We start from the raw sequence: 26,009 nt of genomic DNA, 5'->3' as shown, positions 1-26,009 counted from the left end.
CCTCTATCTTAGTAGAAACTTGAATAAAGAAAACAAACTACATAAACAAAAGGCAGCAAAACCGTTCAGAAATCAAATAACACTAACATATATGTGTGTGTGTGTGTGTGTGTGTGTACACAGACATGCAGGAAGTAAATAGACACATTTAATTTTCAAAATTTCTGATCTAATCGTCTTAATGTTTTCAGCGGTGTAGAATTTACAATGTAATTATTCTTACATTTTTCATTCCAGTGCCATTATATTAAACATTTGCGAAGAGTAACCATGCCACACACAAAAAATTCAGCAGAACTGTCAGATTTTCAAAGAGGTCGTATTGTTGGGCAATCTGAGGCTGGTCTTACCCAGCGAAAAATTGCAGAAAATCTTCAAATTCCTCTTGCTACTGTTAATAGAATTATAGTGCTATTCAAAAGCCAAGGAAAAGAATTAACAGATTCTCGGCCCGGCCAACCTGGGCCCTTGGAAAGGAAGCTTCGCTGTTTGAAGAGAATTGTGGAAAACGAACCCCGTTTGAAGGCTTCTGACATTGCAAAACAGCTAGAAGTCAGTCCAAGAATGTGTGTTATATATCTGTATAAGCTTGGGTATTATGAACGAGCAGCTAGAAGAAAAACCCTCCTTCAACCAATTAATATCAGGAAAAGAAAGAAATAGGCTAAGGAGATGTCAGAAAAATCCAGTTCATTTTGAGATAGAGTGATTTTCTCAGATGAATTCAGATTTGCATTATTTTCAGACAGTGGACGTGTTTGGGTCTGGAGGCTTCCAATCAAGAATTTGATTTGAAACGACTCTAACCAACTGTGAAACATGGCGGTATCGCTGTAGTGGTATGGGGAGCTGTCAAGAGCAATGGTCGTTCTGAGCTGATCGAATGTGTTGGAACCATAAACTCTAAAAAATATATCAAAATACTTAAGCAAGGACTACTTCCGATGTATTCACATGATAACATAATGAAAAATGAGTTTTTATTCATGGAAGATGGGGCTCCATGCTACACAGCGAAAAGGAATCAACAATGGCTGACTGAAAATGGGATCAAAAAGCTTCCTTGGCCAAGCCAAACTCCTAACATGAACCCAAATGAAAATCTTTGGAGCATACTAGAGCTATATAAAAAACTTGACAGAAACCTAAATCTAAAGATGAATTGTTTCGATTGTTGCATGAAAAGTGGCCAGAAATTCCACAAGAGACGATCACAAAGCTCATCAGTTCAATACCAAAAAGAGTTTCTGAATTAAAAACTGCAAAAGGAATGTCAACTAAATACTAAAGTATGTATTCCTACCTATCGATTACATTTCAATTGTTTGCTTTGCATATTAAATAAAAGATTTTGAAAATTAAAGGTGTCTATTTACTTCCTGCATGTCTGTGTACATATATATATATATATATATATATATATATATTATATATTATACATACATATCAACAATTTACAGTATACTTACATATATATACATACATCTATACATCAATCTAAAATAACAGGAATACTAAAGGAAGGCTGAAATTTAAGACAAGAGAAAAACCAAAAGGTCTCATGCTATTCATTTAAAAATTCCTGAGTAGAATTTATTATTACCTCTGCCTTTGAAACTATTTTGAATGGGGAATTTGTTAACTTTGGCTTGTATTATATAAGGATAAACTATTTTTTATTGTTACTAAATTTTCTACAGCCACCTTCACATTCCATGACTACCATTGGGATCGATTAGGTACTGGACAAGGATTCTGGAATATTTTTGGTTTTTCTAAGTTTTGAGAGCGGTCAGGTTCATTTTTAGTATTCTCATTTGTGAGAGCAGTCGAGTTTATTTCAGATATTCTCATTTTAAAAATCATCTCTGGCTAATCATTGAGAAGATGTTGGTGTTGCCTTGGTGGAGGTTTGCGCTCTTAGTGCTCGTTTTATAATACATTCATCATCATCGTCATTTAACGTCCATTATTTTAATTTTATAATACACTTTTACTCTTTTACTTGTTTCAGTCTTTTGACTGTGGCCATGCTGGAGCACCGCCTTTAGTCGAGCAAATCAACCCCAGGACTTATTCTTTGGAAGCCTAGTACTTATTATGTCGGTCTCTTTTGCCGAACCACTAAGTTACGGGGACATAAAACACACCAGCATCAGTTGTCAAGCGATGTTGGGGGGGACAAACACAGACACACAAACACATATATATATATATATATATACATATATACGACGGGCTTCTTTCAGTTTCAGCCTACCAAATCCACTCACAAGGCTTTGGTCGGCCTGAGGCTATAGTAGAAGACACTTGCCCAAGATGCCACGCAGTGGGACTGAACCCGGGACCATGTGGTTGGTAAGAGTTAAAAAATATTTTTTTAAATAAAGCAAACTCTGTTGAAGTTGTAGTCGTTATTTTGCTAAGTTGGCAATGACTAGTTTTGCATTTTCCTCACCCCACCCAGTGATTATCTAATGAACAACAATGAAGTTAGCATAATGTAGAATTGTTCATTTGAAAATAAATATATGGTTTAGCTTCTCCAGTACCTATACCAACTCCTCAACTATCTATTATACATACATACACACACACACACACATATATATATCCTCTTCATCATCATCATCGTTTAACGTCCGCTTTCCATGCTAGCATGGGTTGGACGATTTGACTGAGGACTGGTGAAACCGGATGGCTACACCAGGCTCAAATCTGATTTGGCAGAGTTTCTACAGCTGGATGCCCTTCCTAATGCCAACCACTCTGAGAGTGTAGTGAGTGCTTTTACGTGCCACCCGCATGAGGCCAGTCAGGCGGTATTGGCAACGGCCACGCTCAAATGGTGTATTTTATGTGCCACCCGCACAAGAGCCAGTCCAGGGGCACTGGCAACGATCTCGCTCGAAAGTCCATTACACATGCCACGGGCACAAGTGCCAGAAAGGCGACGCTGGGCACAAGTGATATCCTGATTTCGCTTTCGCTTGCCCCAATAAGTCTTCGCAAGCTGAGTTTCGTGTCCAATGAAGGAGACGACATTGGCATGGGTGCCAGTCGTCAGTGTGTGTGTGTGTGTGTGTGTGTGTGTGTGTGTGTGTGTGTGTGTGTGTGTGTTTGAGTGTGTATGATATATATGTATCTCTGTATGTATGCATGTGTGTTCATGTTTCTTCTAGCCTCAACTTTTGCAAAGCTGCAAACAAGTGTTATTATTACACAAGCAGTGTCATTCATTTCAAATCTTCTGTGAAAACTTGTCCAGCCACAGAAAAATATTTATTTTATTTGGAAACAAGTGAAGGGTTGGTGACAGGAAGGGCATCCAGCCATAGAAAAAATGCCTCAATGAATTCCATCTGACCCATGCAAGGATCGGAAAGTGGACATTAAAATGATGATAATGATGATGATGATACTGGGGCCCTAGTTGACCATTGACTGATTTATTTAGAAATTTTGGCTCATCAAAAACATTTCATATCAGAAGAACAGTAGTTGTTAGGTTAAGAGATCACATGGTCATGTGCTTGAGTATTCTATTATGTTTCAAAGCCACTTCCTGGTTAAGTCAATAGCAGTAGAAGAGAGTGAGATGTTTGGTTATAAAAATGTAACTACTTCAACAATAATTTAGTAAGTGTTAAAACATATTTAGGCATCAAATATTATCATGCAACAGGGAAAAACCCATTCACTCAAATTAGTGACTGGTATTGTTCTAATCATTTCAGGATAGGAAATAAATTAGCATGTGTTGCATTATTACATCTCCTCAGCAAAACACAGACTCTACTATACTAACAGAAACAACAATGTGAGAATCAGTAAGTAGATGCACAAAATCGTACACAAGGTGCAGGAATAGTGGTATGGTAAGAAGCTTACTTCCCAGTCACATGGCTCCGGGTTCAGTCCCACTGCGTGACACCTTGGACAAGTGTCTTCTACTATAGCCTCAGGGTGACTAAAGCATTGTGAGTAGATTTGTGGTAGATGTAAACTGAAAAAAGCCCATTGTGTGTGTGTGTGTGTGTGTGTATATATATATATATATATATATATATATATATATATATATATATATACTAGTAGCTAAACCCGGTTTCACCCGGCCTGTTTGGATGATGTGGCTGTGATCGTCAGGCATAATCTATAACAGCGTTTCTCAACCTTATCGTTTTGGGTCGGTCCCCTGTTTCAACTGGAGCCTCTAAGCTGTACGAAGATTTCATCACCCCCCCACCCCAGTCAGAAAATGGCTTCAGGAGTTGTGAAGAAAGAATTTGTACGTAGTCTGTTTCTGAGAGCTATTCTATTGGACGTCTGTATAATCATTAAAACATTTATTTAATTATGAACATAGAAAGAAACTATACAGTAATCCCAATTTTTGTAAGCAGTTGTATCCGTAAAAATTTTATTTGCAGAGAGCAGAAATTGAAAGATATATGAAATGCATGTGCGTGTGTGTGAGTATGTGTGTGTGTGTGTGCATGTGAGAGAGAAAGACTATGAGAAAGAGAGATAGAGTGAATGAGTGAAGTTGTGTGTCATTGACTTACGTTGGCTGGCACGGCAAGTACAAAGCTTTTGAGGCAGCAGATGACTGGGATGATTTGGAAGATAGAAATGCCATCTTTTCAGTGGAGCGCCTCTTTGTAGGCAACGTTTCTCGTTTTTCCTGCTGATGCACAAATGTATAGACTTTGTGGCCTGTCAACACGGGAGCATCCAACATAATGTTGACTGTGGGAGAACACTTGCTCTGTGAGATTTAAACCAACCATTTGCAATGATTGACCCTGTGCCTTATTTATCGCCATTGCAAAGGAGAGTTTGATAGGGAATTGAAACCACTTAAACTTGTAGATCGTACCGGAGGGAGGGAGGGACATTGGAGTTATAAAAACATCTAGACCAGCGTCCATTCAAGATGGTTGCCTGTAGAACACGGGAGTATAAATTTTGATTATCATGTGCGTGCCGTTACACATTATTGGAGCATCCAAATTCTGCAGCAGAACTTTCCAGGAAGTAATTCCTCAGCCTCCTCGGAACTTTTCAGGAAGTAATTCGTCCCCTCTCCTCAGAACTTTCCAGGAAGTAATTCCTCCACTTCCTCCCCTGCCTAGGAACTTTCCAGGAAGTAATTCCTTCCATTCCTCCCCTTCCTCACCCTCCTTGGAACTTTCCAGGAAGTAACTCCTCCTCACGCTCCTTGGAACTTTCCAGGTAGTAATTCCACCCCTTTCTCCCCTTCCTTGAAACTTTACAGGGCGTAATTCCTCCTCATCCACCCTTCCTTGGAACTTCCCAGGAAATTATCAGACAAATAGATAGGTAGTATTGTTAACAGTAACTAACAAGTTTTGATTAAAAATACAGGGAATTTAAAGTTTAACTCTGTCAACGTAAAAAGACTATAATGACAGGTTGTTGTTGACAGAGAAATTCAGTGTGAGAGAGAAAGAGAAAATGAGTGTGTGTGTGAAAGATCAATAGATATGCAGACTGTCACCATAGTAACAAAACTTTCACTATATGACAGTCTACTATTAAAAGAAGGTACATGCATGATTAACAAATATTTTTACTAGCAGTGTAGTGATGGATAAAGACCTAGTATGTGTGTGTGTGTATACATACATACATATATATATATATATATATATATATATATAATACAAATAATATATGAGTATATGCATATATACGTACATATATGTACATACCTACATCTACATGTATATATAGATGCATATCTGGGTACAGGACGTTGCAAAAAAAAACGTGGACAAAATGACAAACAGAGTACAGAAAACACACAGGCCACATAGAGAACATTTCCTTCATCAGCTGCTACCATTCTAAAACTAAGCGTTTCGAAGAATGTCCTTCCGATGTGATTTGGAATACCTAATCTATGGACACATAAGAGGTGCAGTGGAATCACAAGTAGATTAACAGATAAAGTTGCCTTCGTATGTGGCAGATGTGCAGGAACTATAAGCACTAAGAGCACATGGTACTTAGATTCTCTCAAATGTGCAGGAGACTCTCTTGAGATTGTAGATAGTTTCTGTTACCTAGGTGACCAAATTAGTAAGGGTGGAGGATGCTCTGAAAGTATTGTTTCTAGAATAAGAATTGGATGGAAGAAGTTCAGAGAGCTATTACTTCTGCTGGCAACAAAAGGACTATCTCTCTGAGTGAAAGGTAGACTGTATGATGCTTGTGTGTGGACGGCTATACTCCATGGTAGTGAGACATGGGCTCTGAATGTCCAAGGCATGTAGACTGGAAAGAAATGAAGGCTATATGCTTCACTGGATGTGCAACATCAGTGTGCATGTATGACAAAGTGCAAACATATTGAGAGAGAAGTTGGGCATAAGAAGTATCAAATGCAGCATGCAAGAGAGAAGACAATATTGGTTTGGATATATGATGCATATGAATGAAGACAGCTTTATGAAGAAGTGTCAATCACTGAAAGTGGAGGGTACTCACAAAAGCGGGAGACCCAGGAAAACATGGGATGAAGTGGTAAGGACTGATCTCATAATGTTGGGCCTCACGGAGGAAATGACAATGGACTGAGATGTCTGGCAATTCCTGAGAAGACCTGCCCACATCAGCAAAACTGAGTTCTAGAAGCACTTTTTTGTTCCACACACCCTACCCCAACAAACCAAACCAAACTCTTCCTCACATCTCCTTCATGCACTATGCTTATCTCTCACTTCCCAATCCTGTCCTCACAGCCCTGTTCACTGTATCATTGCTATCCAGTAGCTCCACCCCTATATACCCAGGTTTTCACCACCCACTACATTCCACACCCCTACTCTCTACTCACTCTTCTTTGGCAATGCCCTGCCACTTATATTATAACCTCCATACCTCAAGGAGTATACCCTGGCATTTGCCACCATCTCTCTCTCTTCTTATTCAACCATCCCATTTATATTCCGATTACTTGACCATCTCATTTATATTCTGATCCCTGTCCCTTGTGAGTATGTCCAGCATTTTGCCACCATCTCTCCCTTGCAAGTATGTCCAGCATTTTACCACCATCTCTCCCTTGCACTCCTGCTGCCTCCCACTCTCTCTCTTTCTCTGTCTCCTGCTCTTCCTTCAGGCTGGGTAACCATGTATCTCCTTTACAGCAGCACACCTGTTTCTGTCATCATTTTCTCTCTCTCTCCGTCTCTCTCTGGCTGGGTAACTATGTACCTCTTCTACACACAGACACCTGTCTCTGTCTCTGTTTCATCATCTGACACAAGATCCCCTCCTCCAATGCCCCTTCCCCTCTCAAAGGATCCTTGTCTTGCAAGTTACTTGCTGACCCTGCCAGTGCTGGTGCTACCTAAAAAGAATCTAGTCCACACTGTAAAAACCATGTCAAACTGATCTTGCCTGTGCTTGTGTCATGTAAAAAGCATTCAGTTCACTCTGTGGTGTTAAGAAGGGTGTCCAGCCGAAAAAACACTGCCAAACAGACACAGAAGTCTGGTGCAGGCTCCTGCCTGGCCAGCTCCTGTCAAACCATCCAACCCATGCCAGCATGGAAGGAGGACGTAGAACAATGATGATGATGAATCCTTGGATTTCCTTACACTAGATTACCTTACTCTTGGATTACACTGAACTTTTGAATCCCCTCAGAGTAAGTCATTTTTGTACTTTTGATTACATGGCTGTGTGGTAAATAGCTTGCTTACCAACCACATGGTTCCGGGTTCAGTCGCATTGCATGGCATCTTGGGCAAGTGTCTTCTACTATAGCCTCGGGCCGACCAAAGCCTTGTGAGTGGATTTGGTAGATGGAAACTGAAAGAAGCCCGTCGTATATATGTATATATATATATGTATGTGTGTCTGTGTTTGTCCCCCCCAACATCGCTTGACAACCGATGCTGGTGTGTTTATGTCCCCGTAACTTAGGGGTTCGGCAAAAGAGACCGATAGAATAAGAACTAGGCTTCCAAAGAATAAGTCCTGGGGTCGATTTGCTCGACTAAAAGCGGTGCTCCAGCATGGCCACAGTCAAAAGACTGAAACAAGTAAAAGAGTAATATATATATATATATATATATATATATATATATTACATATGCTCTAACAATAACAATCTCATGACAAGATGGATAAATGTGTGTAAGAATAAATAAATAAAAATAACTACATCTCTATACACCTAGAATGAATAGAGTTGGAGTTGAACTAAGAATCTTCAAGTTCATAATTAGTAGGTTTCACTATGATAGAAGCAGGATAATTCACCTCGTTTAGAAATTCTTAATGAAGTCAGTTCAGAGAGGACTATAAAACTTTACATGCTAGTATTCATGAAAATTGGTCTTTTCCTTTATTTCATTGCACCAAAACATGCTAACAGGCGATAATGAGGTCGTTAAATTGTTTTATACACACCAAATAATTTTTCTTTCCTTTCTATTCCATCATTTTATTTTTTTTTGCCTATTGTCTAACTTCCACCAAGAATATAATTGACAAAAAAAAGTAGTAATTGAAATTATGGATCTCGTTTAGCAAGTAAAAAGCTCATTAGAAAACGATAAAGGAGAAAATTGATTTTAATAAAATAGAAGAAAAAAGTAGGAGAAATTTTCTCCTGTAAATAACTATTATTCTTTTGGGTTGTTTTGCTTGTAGAAATAGGATTCCAGATATGATGGCCCAGCAATTAATCTGAACAGAGAGATTAGGATTTTCAATGCTAACAGGAAGCAAACATCATTAGTGTCAATTCTAAACATGAGATAACTAAAATAAAAAATAAAAAAAGATAGCAAATTATACCAACCATAGAAAGGGAGAATGTTTAAAAGAGAGATAATTAGAGAGAGAGAGAGAGAACCATAGGGAGAGTATGTGACAGAGAGAAAGAAAGAGAGTGAGAGAACAGTTCCGAATAGTGTTGGTTTGTGTATTACACTGGTAATGGTAAAAAACAAAATAATTGAATACATTTCAAAAATCCAGTAACATGGAATGGGTGGGTATTAGGGACAATCAACCAATAGCAGAACATCTTGCTGAATACATGAATGGAGAATGGTACAGTGAATCTTTAACTATTTAACCAGGTTTCAGTAAATATCAGCTCTTTTGATACCAACCAACCAGAAACTGCCCCTATTTCTATGATACAAGCTTCCGGTTTTAAAGTGATTTGAATAAAAACCTTCCATCAAAATTTCATGTTGTCTTTTAAACACTAGTTTAATATTGACAAAGTTATTCTATTAAATTCTTCATTATTTTCAAAATGAATTGAAACAAAAGCAATATATTACAAGAGAAATATGATAGCAAAAATGTTTGAGTGATCTAAATTGAAATATTCCATCATAATTTCTTGTTGATTGACATTCCAAACACTAGCTTAATAATGACAAAGTTATTTTATAAAACACTTCCAATATTTTCAAAATTTTAATTGATACAAAAGTGTATTTCAACAGAAATATGATAAGAAAAGGGTTAAAACATATTTAATTTAGCAAAGAAGTAATTTAAAACAATAAATATACTTAATAACTACAGTCCTAAACTGAGTTGAGAAAGGAAGAAGGTTGAATGTCAAGCTAGCAACCCAGTTCCAATAAAACTCACTAAAGAAACACCAAATGACTCTTCACAAGAAATTCAGAGCAAGGAAGGTTTTGCAGTTCATTTATTTGTGAAGGATTCCAATGAAAACTGCAAGGAAGTTGAAACCCTGATGTGTTGGGGTTTGAATGATAAAATAGTAATGAAGATTGGAACCTAGAAGGTAGTGACATTGCATAAGGCCAAGAAGATGGCACAACTGCTGTGTGAGTTTAAAAAGGTACCAATTGGTCATCCTAGGCCTCAAGTGATATGGATAGGAAAAGGGAAAATATGTAACAAAGGCAGAAATATAATCTGTTTTAGTCATGAAGAACAGTATACCAGAGGGAGTCAGCATGTTGTTAGGAAAAGAGACTTTCAAGGCATTTACAGGTGGTAAGCCAATTAGTGAATGCATCATCACAACAGGCTTTCAGTTAAAGCAAGCAAAAACAACCATCATCTAAGTTTACAAACTGACTAAAGATACAGATAAATGGTGAGAAAGATGTTTTATACTCGCAACTTGCAAAACACAATCACTAAAATTCCCAGTTATGATGCTAAGCTGCTTATTGGTGACTTCATCATACAACAAGGAATTGAGAATGCCATCAGGCCACATGGATCAAGTCAAGAAACCTGTGAAAAATGTCGAACATCTGATACTGTATTGTAATATGAACAGTTTCTATGTTGGCAACGCCTATTTTGTATACAAAATTGATCCACCAGATAACGTGATGATCACCAGATGGAAACAACAACAATCAAATTAACTACGTCTACATCAATACTTGATGGAAGACCACCTTACAAGACATCCAAATCTGCCATTGAACCAAAAGTGGAACAGATTATCTACAGTCAGTTGTCGTAACTATGTTCATGACTTTGACATGACTTGATAAACTTTCTCCATGCTGGTCAGTTTTTCGTTTGGGTTTGCCATTTATTATGATCAATTCCTTTTTGCAGCATCTTTGAATCTCAGTCTAGGTCTTCCATGGTTTCTTTACCCCTTGCATAGTTGTGAATAAAGAATTTATTGGGTGGGGAGTCTGTTATTTTCCATCTTGTGTATGTGACCCAACCAAGTAAGCTTTCTATCAATGAGGATTTCCATCACAGGAGGTAGGCCTGCACACCATAAGATCTCTTCATTCGTGATTTTGTTAAGGAGAGTGATATAATTCATTGTAGCTGTCTCATCATTTATGTACCCAGTGAAAGTGAATTGGAATTTTGACTAATGGGCAGAAAATGATCACTATCATCTAGACATTTGTTGTGGAGACACTAAAAGATATTACAAGAACAGGGTGGTACCAGTAGAAGCTAAAGAACAAATTTCAATAAGTGCAGCATCTCAGCAGTGGATTATGTTCAAACAACAGCAAACAGAAATGTACAGAGTGTACTATGGGTCACAAAGAACAACATAAAAAAGAGAACAAATGACTACAGAGCACCAAACATTAACTATCAAGTTAAGTGGAGCTGCAAAACTGACAAGGAGTGGCTGGAAAGAAAAGGGAAGCAGGAAACATAGATAGTAAGAATGCTATCTGTATCACATTATTAGAAAGTTGATGGTTTCAAAAAACAACAGCAGTGAACCAGTAAAGGTCGTAACTGAGAAAATCTTGTCAACCCTTTTGTTACTATATTTCTAATGAAATACACTGCTTTTGTTAATTGAATTCAATTTTTACTGATTCCAAGGCAAAGTCAACCTAGGCAGAAATTGAACTCAAAACAGAAAAAAAGACAAGATGCTGCTAAACATATTGTCTGGTGTGCTAACAATTCTGTCCGTTACAATGACCTCAGTACAGGACTGGTACTTATTTTAGAGATGCCGAAAAGATAAAAGGCAAAGTCGACCTCGGCAGGACTTGAACTCAGAATGCAAAGATGGGTGAAATACCGCTGAGCATTTCGTCCAGTGTGCTAACGATTCTGCCAGCTCACTGCCATAATATTAATAATAATAATAGTAATAAGACTATTGAAAGCTTGTGGAAACCTAAGGTTAGAGGTAGTAACATGCTACCCACATAAATTCTATCAGGAATAAGAATGAACCTGAGTCAAATCAATAATAATAATAATAATAATAATAATAATAATAAAATATAAATATCCAATTGCTAAAACTTACCTTCTTTAATGGAATGGTACTTCGGAAACTGTGATACTCCAAAGTCTTGGCCAATTCACCCATTTTCTTACACCTGGAAAATAGAATATTTATTATTATTATTATTATTATTATTATTACTATTATTACTATTATTATTATTATTACTATTATTATTATTATTACTATTATTATTATTATTATTATTATTATTATTACTATTACTATTACTATGTTTTATAACAAAACAAATTTATCAAAAATCTCCAAAAATATAATCATTACAATGAGATTTGTCACATTGTTAATAAATCGGACTAAATTTCTTTGTAGCAGAAATGTATTTCTTCAAGCCAACACATGAGCATCTAAGTAGTCACTCAAGCTACAAGAAACAACAGCCAAATCTTCCTCAAAACCATACTTAATGATTTTAAGAAGAACACCTTGAACAATGTTGTCCTAGATTTTTCACTATATCTAAAACAAAAAAGTGGCAGGGATGGACACAGCTGGAGTGCTTCTCATTACAGGATCGAGGTTGACTTGAGACTGTACAACAACTATTTATGATTAACAATTGTATTGCAACTAATGTTATATCTGATCTTTTTTGATGAGTAATAGGCATGTTAAGAAATACATACTAACAGTGAACTAAAGACAAACATATTATCAATCAATCATGTCAGCCCTAACAATAATGGGTGACCTCAGCCTCATAAAGAAATCAATATCTCAATAACAAAATTGATTTCTTCAAATGACACAATCTTCATAATGCATCATCATTTTAACATCCACTTTTCCACACTTGCATGGGTTAGACAGAATTCATTGAAACAGATTTTCTGTGGCTGGATGTCCTTGCTGTGTTCCATCTTCATCAGTTTCCAAGCATGGTCATATTTCCCCATGGCTTGATGTGTGTTTCATATATATATATATTATCTTTTTAATGCTCACTTCTCCATGATCGCATGGAATGTATAGAGTTTACCAAGGCAGATTTTCTTCAGCCTGGTGTCCTTCTGACACCAACTGTCCAAGCAAGGTTGATATTTCCCCAAGGTCAGACACATTTTCACAGAATATTGGAAATGAAGAATGCTGCTTTTGTGACAGTGTCACAAAATCAGCAACAGCATGTGATTTTAAAACAAGAAGACACAAACACACACATATATAGCCCATCGCATGTGTGTGTGTGTTTGTGGCTACATGCTTTTGTGTTTGCCTCGACACTGACAACCAGTGTTGGTTTGTTTACATCTCTGTAACTTATCAGTCTGGCAAAAGACAACCAGCAGAAGATAAGTACCAGACTTAGAAAGTATAGGGGTTAATTTGTTCCACTACACCCTCAAGGATTTGCTGCAGCATGGCTGCAGTCCAATGACTGAAGCAAATACAAGAATAAAACCAAGGGATTTCTGCAACTGGTGCTATTACAAACATGTATAGTGGGGGTTCTCAGCTGGAGTCCACATGACCCCTGGGACTTCATTTAAGATTTTTGGGGGTCCACACAAGCAAAATAGTAAATTGGGGATCCACCAGTATTTTAATGGTCCTTGGAAAAATTTTGCTTTAGGTGTATTTATTGCAAGAAACAACAAAATTTCTTTCTGAAACATTTTACATAGTTCAACCTACACAAAATTTTGAAAGAAGTCTCTATAAAACTAGTTTTCAAAATAATAATCAAAGGGGTCCATAAATAAAAAATAGTTGAGAACCACTGGTCGATATAACACCAATCCATACAAATCTGATAGCATTAAAAATGAAAAGCAATAGACAACAAACAGACAGACACACCCTTGAGGTAAGAGAGTGCAGAGAAAGAAGTAAGTGGAAAGTTTGAGCTAAAACTGAAAACCTCAAGATGTATTATTGATTGATAACTTTCATCACATATATTTTAGAATTTTTTCAGCTATCTCTTTGTAAAATCCATAGCTGAAGTGTTAATATTTAGTATTAATGTACAAGATAAAACCAGCATGCTCTAGATGAAATGATTAGTCAGCAATTTAAGACTTAAATTTAACTAATTTCCAGCAGATAAATGCTTATCCATAAGTATTATTATTGTTACAACTGACTTAATCATTAAATCATTATCATTGTCTTTGTTGTCAAAGTTCACCTTACTATAATCATTATTTTTGTATCTACATAATGTTTCACTTATGAGGGCAATTTCGAAAAAGGATACCAATTACATTTAGTTAAAGATAACCATTTGCCTTATTAACTGCCAATATTAATTTCAGGCCAAATTATCCTCTTCTAGATTTAACTTGATCTTGTCTACGTTTATAAATTCCTCTCTGGACAAGACACATGAATCCCATGTGATCTCTCAACCTGTTAGAAACAGGAACCAAAACTTAATCCAAGGCATGTTCTCCTGCCTTAGAAAAAGAAAGGACAAATTAGACAATATAACTTTAGATAATGAGAAACATGAGATGGTCATGGCCGGAATGCTTCTGAACATAGATCAGCTTGATCAGGGCTGAATTTGGGGCTGAGCAACCATTAAAAAAAAAATTTTCTTTCTTTAGTTTTCTTATATGATACTCCAGTTATACTCTAACCTTTACACCATTTGACAGAAGATAGCAGAATCAGTAGAGTAACAGACAAAATGTCTTGTAGCATTTAGTGACATCCCTGGCTCAAATACAAGGTCACTTTTGCATTTCATCCTTCCCTAGTGGGGTGATGATAAAACATAAACCAGTGAAGCAGTGAGACTGATATACTGTAATTTTCACAATCTAACATTTTGAGGTCTTATAGCTAATTTAGATACTGAGTTCAATCCCACCAAGGTCAAATTTGCCTTCATCCTTCCAAGAACTGAAATTAAGTACAAACCAAATACTAAGATAGATTTAATTCACCATATCCCAGTGTTTGGCCATATACCTAAGTTAGAAGTCATTATGATTATTATTATTAAGGCACAATGACTGACAGAATCAATAAAGTCTCAAACAAAATGCCTTGGATTCACTGACATTCATTTACCCTCTGAACTTAATTTTATCTTTTGTTCTTCTGAAGTTGATAAAGTAAAAACCAGTTACATACTGGGGTCGATTGAATTGATTGAAATCCTCCTCAAAAAATATGTAGCCAAGTGTCTGTTAGAAGTTATTGTGTGTCAGACAAAAACACTTAGTGGCTCTTCTGGCTCTCTATGTTCTGAGTTCAAATTTCACCAAGGTCAGCTTTACCTTTCATCCCTCCAGAGTTGATAAAATTAAGTAAAAATCTTCTTCTGGAATCAATCCAATCAACTAACCTCCTCGCCTTGAAATTACCGGCCTTTGCTAAAATTTGAAACCATCATTATTATAATTATCATTATTAAGTGAGAGAGTAGTGACACTGGAGTACAAATATACAAAGCCCAATATACCAATCATGACTACCTGTTTGATAAGGGTACACCAGGCACATGCATCACAACCATATGCATGTGGCATGATGATCTCATATCAAAATAAACAGCACATGACATTGCAGGTGGGACCCAGTTAGAATTTTCTTCAGGTCGGTTAGCCCATCCTGCTCAAAAGATCAGGTCCTTGAATAAGGTTGTTTGTTTAAGTATGATGAAACACTCATGTTTCCAAGGGTGAATTATTCAAACCCCAAAGAATTCCTTTCAAGACATGGCTATGAAGCTCCCCAACAACAACTGCTTGTGATCAGAGATGTACATAAGGGACATGCTCAACTAGTTAAGATCAAGCAACTGACAGACAAGTCTGTGGTATTGAGCAGAATATTATATACCTCTTTCAGCCCATCTTTTACATCAAGACAAAATATGTACATGTTAACACTTTCAAGCAGATAAGATCAGAAGCCATGAGATCCATGGCCTGGTATTACATCAATTATTATTATTATTATTATTATTATTATAGCAAGTGCTATACAAAAGGTACGTTTCCAGTAAGATGAGAAAAGTGGATTCCATTTAACTCCATATATGCCACTAAAACCCTTAACATAATAATGAGTATCACATTTCCTGTTTCCCCACCATTATTTTTTTCAATGATTAAGATAAAAGATAAAAAGTCTAAGAACTTTTTGTATACTGAGTTAAATTTGATTTCTGGCCATATTATGGATTACAAACATTATAAACATCAGAATATGGAGCCAGTAATATAATCACGATACAACAGAAATGGTATTTATATGCCTCTATTACATTAAACCATACCATCTTAAAAGGGGTAGGACACACACTGAATGGTATGGTTCTGGATGTTATGCTGCCTGAAAAAATAGGATTGTCAAAGCTGGAATGCATCTGCGATCACAGGACTGATCTTTAGAAATGACTTGGGATTAAATGACAACACTGTAAACATTAACACATTATTGTCAACTTATAAATTTCTAAAAAGAGAGTTTGGTTTGTAATGAGAAGTAGGTCATCAAAATATTTAAAATTCTACCATCAGTCACTTTTAGGGAGGTGGAAGGTCACTTATCGAGATCTGCTGCTACTACTATTTCATTGAGTTATTATACTTTTAAGTTTCTTTGCAGAACAATATTTTCTATTTATGTAAGTTGACCCCATTGGAAAAGTCATTCATTGGTGATTGCAAATGTCAATGCCTCTTAGGCCCAGGGTCATTCTTTAGCTCTGTTTACATGAGATTAAATGGATGAGAGATAAACTATTGGGGCAGCCACCATGAATGAACAAAGAAGAAAATGAAAATATTTAATCCAGTTTCTTGATATTTGCTCATTTAGTTGTCTTTATCAATATTCATTATCAACATTTCTCAAATGCTTTAATATGTATTCCAAACAGTGAGCAGTGGTTCTCAACTGGGGTCCATATGACCCCAGAGACTCCATATAAGATTTTTAGGGGTCTATACAAGCAAAATAGTAAATTGGGGATCCACAGTAGTATCTAGGGGTCCATGAAAAAAAAATTTTGCTTTGGCTGTATTTATTGCAAGAAACAGCAAGATTTCTTTCTCTAACGTTAAAACCTGCTTGAAACTAAATTGAATGTGTGAAAAAAACAAAATAGAAATTTTGAAAGAAGTATCTATAAAACTGGTTTTTAAACATCAAATGGCTGTAGGAGTCCACCGGAATAGAATAGTAATCAAAGTGGTCTATAGGTGAAAAGAACCACTGAGTTAGATGAACTAAGTGAGATGCATAGATTTATATATCTCTTTTACTCTTTTACTTGTTTCAGTCATTTGACTGCGGCCATGCTGGAACACCGCCTTTAGTCGAGCTAATCGACTCCAGGACTTATTCTTTGTAAGCCTAGTACTTATTCTATCGGTCTCTTTTTGCCGAACCGCTAAGTTACGGGGATGTAAACACACCAGCATCGGTTGTCAAGCGATGGTATGGTGGGGGTGGGACAAACACAGACACACAAACACACATACATATATATATATATATATATATATACATACACACAACGGGCTTCTTTCAGTTTCCATCTACCAAATCCACTGAACCCAGAACCATGTGGTTGGTAAGCAAGCTACTTACCACACAGCCACTCCTGCGCCTATATATATATATAATTTTATTTAAAAGAGTTCCAACTCTGTTTTTTATGTTTTTTATTTATATTCTTGTAAAATTTATGTGGGATATAGAATATGGAATATATAATATATAATATAAAAAAAAAAAAAAAGATGGATGGTACAATGAAATGAAGTATTGAATGTCTTATTGAATATATGGAATATGTCTTATTGAATATATGAAATATTGAGTGTTCAATATAAAGGATTAAATATATAAATATATAAAGGCGAATACGTATTTTCTATACCTTGTGGTATTTCATCATGGCCGGTATGACAGACTGTAATAGACTGGCTGGTTTTCTGTCTTTTATACCTATTCCTTTGGACAGCAGCAGTATGTGTTTGGCTATTTTTAGAGTTGATGCCAAGTTTATTTTTAGAAATGATGACATTTGATAGATTTTTTGTGTTTTTAGTTATAGGGATAAGATTTTTAAACCCCAAGTAGGATAAATTTAATCATTGTTTGTTAAGAGTAGGTTTGAATTTCTTAATAAAGTCCTTTTCTTTGCATTTTCTCTCAATTTCATTCCGGTTGTAAAGTTTATGGAATGGAAATATAATAAAAGTTTGATGACCACATGTTGCCAGATGGTTACTCAGTGGTATTTGGCGGACTTCTGGGTTTTTAATCTGTTGTCGATGCACTTGTGAGCGTTCCGATAGTGCATTACCTGTCTGGCCAACGTACAGTTCTTCACAATTAGGGCATTTGATGCAGTAGATTAGATTTCTACTTTTGCAGTTCATGTTCGCATTGGTGAATATTTTCCGTTTTTGTGTTCGTATATGGGCCGGTATGAATTGATCGGCATGTACCACATCGGCTATCATTGCATTTGGATACAGTGAATGCTTGATTTTTGTTGCTGAGGTCAAACCTTGCCTTTGTTAATAGCTTTTTCAAGTTTTTAGGTTGTCTCTTACTGAGAGTTATATTTTGATCTGTAATGATATTTCTCAATTCCTTACTTTGTGCAAGGATCGGTAAGTTCGCTTTGGCGATATTAAAGATGTTCTGGTGGCATGGATTTTGTGTCACTATAAATGGAATGATCTTTTCCTGTTTGTCTCTTCTTTGTGGTGTCCTCAGTTGTTGTATGGGTATTTTCGAAGCCCGCTGAATACCATTTTCTATGAGTAGTGATTGGTACTTTTGCTTTAGCAGAAATTCTTTCAGTTCCATCAGGCGCTGATTTCTGGTCTCTATATCCTCTACAATAGTACATATTCTCCTGGCTAGGCAGTATGGAATGTTGCGTTTTGTATGGGGTGGATGGCACGATTTAAAGTTCAAGTATTGGTGTGTGTCTGTGGGTTTGTAATATATATCTGTGGTAATGGCGGTGTCCCTTTTAACTACCATTATATCTAGAAATGGTAATTTGCTACTGGTCATCTCCTTTGTAAATTGGATGGATGGGTGTAGGTTGTTCAGGAGGGTGTTGAATTCTTCCACAGTTCTTTGAGGTTTGGTCCAGATTATAAAGCAATCATCCAGGTATCTCTTCCATGCTTTTTCTATAAACTTCCTAAATTCGGTGTTATATTTCTCTTCTATTTCCTGGTATATATATATATATATATATATATATATATATATATATATATATATATATATATATATATATATACTTCCTAAATACACTATGTTGTAGATGATTCAGAGGTGTAGAAAGTATAGAAACAGAATTTCCAGTATTAATTACTATTCAATATCCAATGCATTTAATGATCGCAGGTAATGTGGTAGAAACAGAAATAGTAAAAAGAGTAAATTTTCTGCAGGTTGAAATTCCTGGAGGATATGTTTTGCCTTGCATCTGAAGAAATAGACATAGAATATTCAATCTGGCATTTTATATACAGCTGTTATTATTATATAGCCCAACTTCAGCCGTGATAGAGCAGTCCTATATCAAGCAGGTAGTCAGTCAAACGACTAGATATGACCCACAAATCTATTTTCCATGTCTTTTGCTCCCTGATATACTTTGATATACTTTGATATACAGCGATGAATCATATGAAGAGCAGTGTGATAATCTGGACATGATTTTTGTATAAAACTGAATCACATACTGAGACTAAGGACATTGTAGAATTCGTCAGTTGATGTAGGTTGAGGATGAAAACTTATTGGCATGATGTTCTCAACTTGGTACTTCATTCTAAATGGAATGTAAATTGATCCAATGAACTTGCTTGCAGCACAGTTCTCATGACTAAACACTCTCACCAGAAGTGTCAAATCTTGAAGTATTTCTGCTACTTCAACTCAAATTGTAACATTCAATTTCTGTTGCCCATTATACTTTAGTTAATAAAAGAGGTGGAGATTGAGTAAAAAAGAGATGGGAGGAGTGTGAGTAGAGAAGAAAGATACACTGAAGCCAAATGTATCACATGGTTAGTTGAAGAAGAAAAGACTGACAGAAAAAGATGGTGAGAGAAAAGAGGGAGAGAGAAGTGTTAATGATGTGCTGTAGGGTGGGAGGGAAAGAGAAAGAGATATGTTTAGGATACAATATTTAGGAGAGGGTGATGTTTTGGTGGTGAGGTTAAGAAAGGCAGATAAAGAAAAATCAACAGGAGAGGCAGTTACATTAAGAGAGAGAGAGAGAGAGGCAGGCAGGCAGGCAGGCAGATAATGTTTGTATTTTCAGAGTAGGGATACATTCACAGCAAGAAACAGCAGACATAAACATACAGCCAGACTGAAATGAAATGAAATGAGCTTTGTTACTGAAAACTGTAGTGATGATGACGATGGTGGTGGTGATGTGTTGCTAGTGAAAAGTTGTTGTTTTTTATTGGACTCCACCTGTTTGTTCACACTTTACGCTTTAGTTTGCTAGAGAGAAGGAGGAGGAAGTGGAGTGAGAGGAAGAGGGAATGTGGGAGTGAGTGAGAGAGAGAGAGCAGATAGCCAACCGATACATTGTGTGGTCACTCATGTGGTTAGTGGAAGTGTTGTGGTGAGAGTACGACACCCTCTGATGAGAATAGATGGGACCACTACATGTAAATAGTAGCAGTCTGATGTAGTCGGCAGTTCATAGTTTGTCCAGGTACAATTTGAGGAAGCGTGTTGGAAATATTGATTGTTGGTTCATTGTGTGTTTGTTATTGCCACTGTTACAGTGTATTCTTTATCATCAACAATATCAACCATACTATATGCGTAAGGATATAATACGTGGTGACGAAGATTTTTCAAAGGTCACATAGGTTATTTGACAATTTGTGCATCATACAAATTGTTCAATTATGGAGAACCGATTAGCTGCAGTTCTATGTTTAAGAGATGAGGAATTATGTACATTATTTACATTTGACGGATATTTGTCCTCATTTTGTTTGTTGTTAACACATTTCAGCTGATATACTCTCCAGCCTTCATCAGGTGTCTTTAGCATTAAAGGTTGCACCAGTAATATTTTGGCAAATCATGGACGCTATGTTATCTGATTGTGAATTTGCAATCCCTTATTTGGACAATATACTGATTAAGAGTAATTCACGTGAACAGCATGTGGAGCATATAAAAGCTGTGCTCAAGATAATTAAAGAGTGTGGGTTTACTTTAGTGAAGAAAAATGCAAATTCTTTTTGCCTCAAATTAGGTACTTTGGGCAAATAACTGATAAAAAATGGTAGACAGCCTGACCTGTCGAGGGCAGATGCAATAAAGAATATGCCTGCCCTGACAAATATACCAACATTATTAGTGTTTCTTGGGCTAGCAAACTACTACCAAAACTACATTCCTAACATGCACAAATTAAGAGCTCCATTGAATGACTTATTAAAAAAAGGAAGTAAAGTGGAATTGGTCAGTTAAATGTCAAAATGCATTTGAAGAAATAAAAAAAATTCTAATTGAAGATTTGTCTCTAACACATTCTGATCTTGAAATGGACATTGTTATAGTGTCTGATGCTTTGGAGTACGGAACAGGAGCAGTCTTGCTACACAAGTATAAAGGTGGAAGTATGAAACCAGTGATTCATGTTTTGTGCTCGCTGATAGTGGCAGAGAAAAAATAAAGTCAGATAGAAAAAGAAGCCCCATCAATTATCTTTGCTGTAAAAAAATTTCACATGGTAGAAGTTTTCTGTTACAAACAAGATCATTGGCCAGGTTTGAGAAATATGTCAGAGAAATTGGAATTGACATGAGAGCAGAGCAGGCCCAAAAAACTGCTCTATTGAAGACAACTAGGACTTTGAGATTGGTACTTGGGTGTTGAGTGTCTTCCACGATAAGTTAACATCCAGGTACCAAAGCTTATAATTTGCGGAAAGAGACCCTGTGAGATCTCTGACAAAGAAGAATCTGTTCACTTTCACAGAATCAACCAGAGCAAGTAAGACCGAGAGCTCTGAGAAGTGAAATAATAAGAGCACTCAGAGAGCACAAACTTTTGCCAAGGCAACACCAACATCCTCTCAACAATTAGCTGGAGATGATTTTTAAAATGAGAATATCTGAAATAAACTCGACTGCTCTCACAAACGAGAATACTAGAACTGAACCTGACTGCTCTCAAAACTTAAGTAAAAAGAAAAAACAGAAAAATAATCCAGAATCCTTGTCCAATCCCAAAATCTAATCAGTTTGTGCCAGTCACAAGGCCAAACAACCCTGAAAATTTCATCTGAGTTCATCCATTGGTTCTTGAGATATTTTGTCCACAGACAAACAAACATGACTGAAAACAATACCTCCACCTTCGCTAAGGTGGAGGTAATAATATTTGAAGAGGAAGGTGTGGGTAGAGAGGGAGGTGCTACCTTCTAGTGTGTTTATCAAAAGGTGGTCAACAGTGGCAAGACTGGTGAGACTGAATGGACCGACACTGAATATGCTTTTCTAAGCAGGAGGTAAGAAACTGGAAGAGGGCACTTTCCCATGCCTTGACGTTTACCCCAGATTACCCTAAGTGAACTGCCCCACTATTGGGTATTCTACTTATTCATTCATTTATTATCTATTTCTCTACTTTCTATTTCATATTATCTGTTATATCCTTTAATGTGGTAGTATCTCCCTTTGATTGATGTAAGTCCTGCCTGTTTTTGTCTTTTGTTTTTATATTGCCCTCAATGTCTTGAGCCTTTGTGGCCAATGAAAGAAATCATTGTTATTATTATTGTTGTTGTTGTCATTGTTGTAAAGCTATTGCATCCTACTTTAGTTGGCAAAGATTGTCTTGAGGTTTAATGACAAGTCTCTTAAAATCTCAAGAATCTTTCTTAGGAATCTTACAGAATACAAAATGGCAGTTTTCTGCAAGTTGACAATGCAGATCTCAATTCAATTGGAGTGCCAAGTGCTTCCATATTATTACTATTATTGAGTGAAATTAGGATGGCACCTGTGCCCAGCGTTGCCTTTCTGACACTTGTACCCGTGGCATGTGTAAGGACTTTCGAGCGACATCGTTGCCAGTGCCCCTGGACTGGTTCTTGTGCGGGTGGCACATAAAATACACCATTTTGAGCGTGGCTGTTACCAGTACTGCCTGACTGGCCTTAGTGCCGGTGGCACGTAAAAGCACTCACTACACTCTCAGAGTGGTTGGCATTAGGAAGGGCATCCAGCTGTAGAAACTCTGCCAAATCAGATTGGAGCCTGGTGTAGGCATCTGGTTTCACCAGTCCTCAGTCAAATTGTCCAACCCATGCTAGCATGGAAAGCGGACATTAAACGATGATGATGATGATGAGTGAGTGAGCAGCGCATGCCATTAAAGTGACACTGGGGTACAAATATATGAAGCCCAATATACCGGCACCACCAACATATTTGTGGATATCAGTCAGCCTGTTACTTTCTCTCTTTCTCTGTGTATGTATATAAACAAAATACAATATATGACAAACTTCTTCGTTACAGGGACACCGCTCTAAATCCGCGAAAACCAGTTTTTAACCGGTTTTGAGAATTACTTGTACTTAAACTCGGTTTTGGGAATTATCGGTTTTTTGCAAGTACAAGTACAAAGCAAAAGCCAAACATAAAAAAATAATAACAACAACATCACACACTGGCTCTCACTGCTCTGGTGCAATACCAAGTACTGGCTTTCATGGCTTCTGATCTTAACTGATTGGAAGTGTTATCATGTAAATGTTTTGGTGTAAAAGATGAGCCACAGCAAATATCCTGCTCAATATCACAGTTTTGCTTGTCAGTTGTTTGATCTTAACCAGTTGAGCATGTCCCTGGATGGCTGATGATATGTGCATCTCTGTGCATGAACAGAAGTAGTGGGGGAGCATCATAGCCATGTGTTGAGAGGAATTTTTGAGGGTTTGAATAATTCACTTCTGGAAACATGGGTGTTTCGTTCAACATCCTTAAGCAACCCTAATTCAGGGACTTTTTGAGTGCAATGGGCTACTCGACCTGAAGAAAATTCTAACTGAGCCCCATCTGCAAGGTCATGTGCTGTTTATCTTGATATGAGATCACCAACATCACGCCCATATGGTTGTGATGCATGTGCCTGGTGTACCCTTATCAGACAAGAAGTCACGGTGGGTATACTGGGCTTTGTATTTGTACCCCAGTGTCACTTTGATGGCATGTACTGATCTCTCATTCAATAACAACAACAATAATCATTTCTTTATTGACTCCAAAGGATTTACATTAAGAAAATCATTATGGACAGTACAGGACAAAACAAAGAATATGTGAGTATGTGCGTAAATGCATGCTGTTGTGAAGGTTTAGCGCGTAAACAGGTTTAACATAATGGGGAAAAATAACAAAAATAATAATAATAATATTAATAATAACCAGAGACTTTTGAGCAGGATGGGCTACTTGATATGAAGAAAATTCTAACTGGGCCCCACTTGCAAGATCATGTGTTGTTTATCTTGGTATGAGATGACCATGTTGTGCATGTACAGTTGTGATGCATGTGCCATGTGTTCCCTTACTGAACAGGTGGTGACGATGGGTATACTGAACTTCTTATGTTTGTACTCCAGTGTCACTTTGATGGTGTGTGCTGTTCTCTCACTCAATAATAATAATTCTTTCTACTAAAGGTATAAAGCCTGAAATTTGGGGGAAGGGGATAGCCGATTATATCAACCTCAGTACTTATCTGGTACTTATTTTATTGATTCCCAAAAAATGAAAGGCAAAGTAGACGTTGGCAGAACTTCAACTCAGAATGTGAAGACAGACGAAATACCGCTAAGCATTTTGCTCAGCATGCTAATGATTCTGCCAGCCTGGTGCCTTAAATAATGATGATGATAATAATAATAATAATAATAATATTGTTATTGTTACTATAATAAAGCTATTATATGCTACTTTAGTTAACAAAGATATTGTCTTGAGGAAGAATCTTTCTTAGGATTCTTGCAGAATGAGATGGCATTTTCTGACAGATCAACTAATATCCTTCAGCTTCACATGTAGCAGTTTGGTTGTTGTGTTAAGTGCACCAATATTATCATTAATTCTTGTCAAATTCATTAGTCCAGAGTACCTTTGGCAGATGAGACACAACAATGTTGAAACACTGGGTGTTCTGGAGTCCCCTTACACCAGTTGTTCTCAACCAGGGTCCATGTGACCCCTAGTGACCCATAAAAGATTTTTTGGGGTCCTCACAAGCAAAATAATAAATTGGGGATCCACAATAGTTTTTTTTAATGGTTCATGAAATAATTTTGCTTTAGGTGTATTTATCGCAAGAAACAGCTATGTTTCTTTCTCTAATGTATTACATAGTTCAACATGTTTCTTACCACTGAAACATGTTCTGTTAGAGAGTGTTATACTTGCAAACCTACACTAGTGAACATGAGAAAAATAAAATAGGAATTTTAAAAGTATCTATAAATCTAGTTTTCAAACACAGAATAGCTGTAGGAGTCCACCAGAATAAAATTGTAATAAAAAGGGGTTCATAGGTAAAAAAATGGCTGAGAACCACTGCCTTACATAAATGAATTGAGGGTGCTATGAACACACATTTGTCTGAAATAAGTTGTCCTCCCATGATGTAACACAAGAGCAATTAACAAATTCACATTTTAATCTGCCAGACCATATTTAGAAGGAATATGCAAGTCATAGTGTTGATTCCTGCCGTTCATAGTACACATGATTATTATCTGTAGGTAGATATCAGTATGCATTAGCAAATAATTTGTTTGCTAAATGCTATAAACAAGAGTCATATGGTCTTGTTAGATTCATTGTCCAGGGTCTACCTCAGAGTTCCTTAATGCTAATGAATCAAACAGGCTTTGAACACATATTTGTCTGGAAGGAGAAGTTGGTCTCCTATGATGAAACAACAACAGTTAGCATATTCATGTTTAAATCTGCTGGAATGTATTAAGAATAAATATGCAAGTCATCATCATCGTTTTACTGTTATTATTATTATTATTATTATTAAGGCGGTGAGCTTCAGAATCATTACCACACTGGACAAAATACTCAGTGGTATTTTGCCTGTCTTTACATTCCGAGTTCAAATTCTGCTATGGTTGACTTTGTTTTTCATCCTTTCGGAGTCAATGAAATGAGTACCAGTTGAGCACTGGGGTCAATGTAATTGACTTACTCCT

General features: G+C 36.7%; 1 protein-coding gene across 2 annotated transcripts in view; it reads right to left on the bottom strand.

Annotated features, from left to right (window-relative positions):
• LOC106871391 (maspardin) overlaps positions 1-26,009 on the bottom strand; it is a 54,959-nt gene that overhangs the window by 12,954 nt on the left and 15,996 nt on the right. For both annotated transcript variants that reach the window (XR_016243148.1, XM_014917814.3), the window contains exon 2: positions 11,798-11,870. Coding sequence is in view for 1 of the 2 variants with exons in the window: in XM_014917814.3 (XP_014773300.1) it covers positions 11,798-11,860 (63 nt within the window). In the remaining variant the exon portion in view is untranslated. The remainder of the gene's footprint in view (positions 1-11,797; positions 11,871-26,009) is intronic.

Source organism: Octopus bimaculoides, chromosome 9, assembly GCF_046866305.1.
Source record: "Octopus bimaculoides isolate indiv1 chromosome 9, ASM4686630v1, whole genome shotgun sequence".
NCBI lineage: Eukaryota > Metazoa > Mollusca > Cephalopoda > Octopoda > Octopodidae > Octopus > Octopus bimaculoides.
The sequence above is the reverse complement of the archived record's forward strand: the minus strand, read 5'-3'. Positions and strand labels throughout refer to the sequence as shown.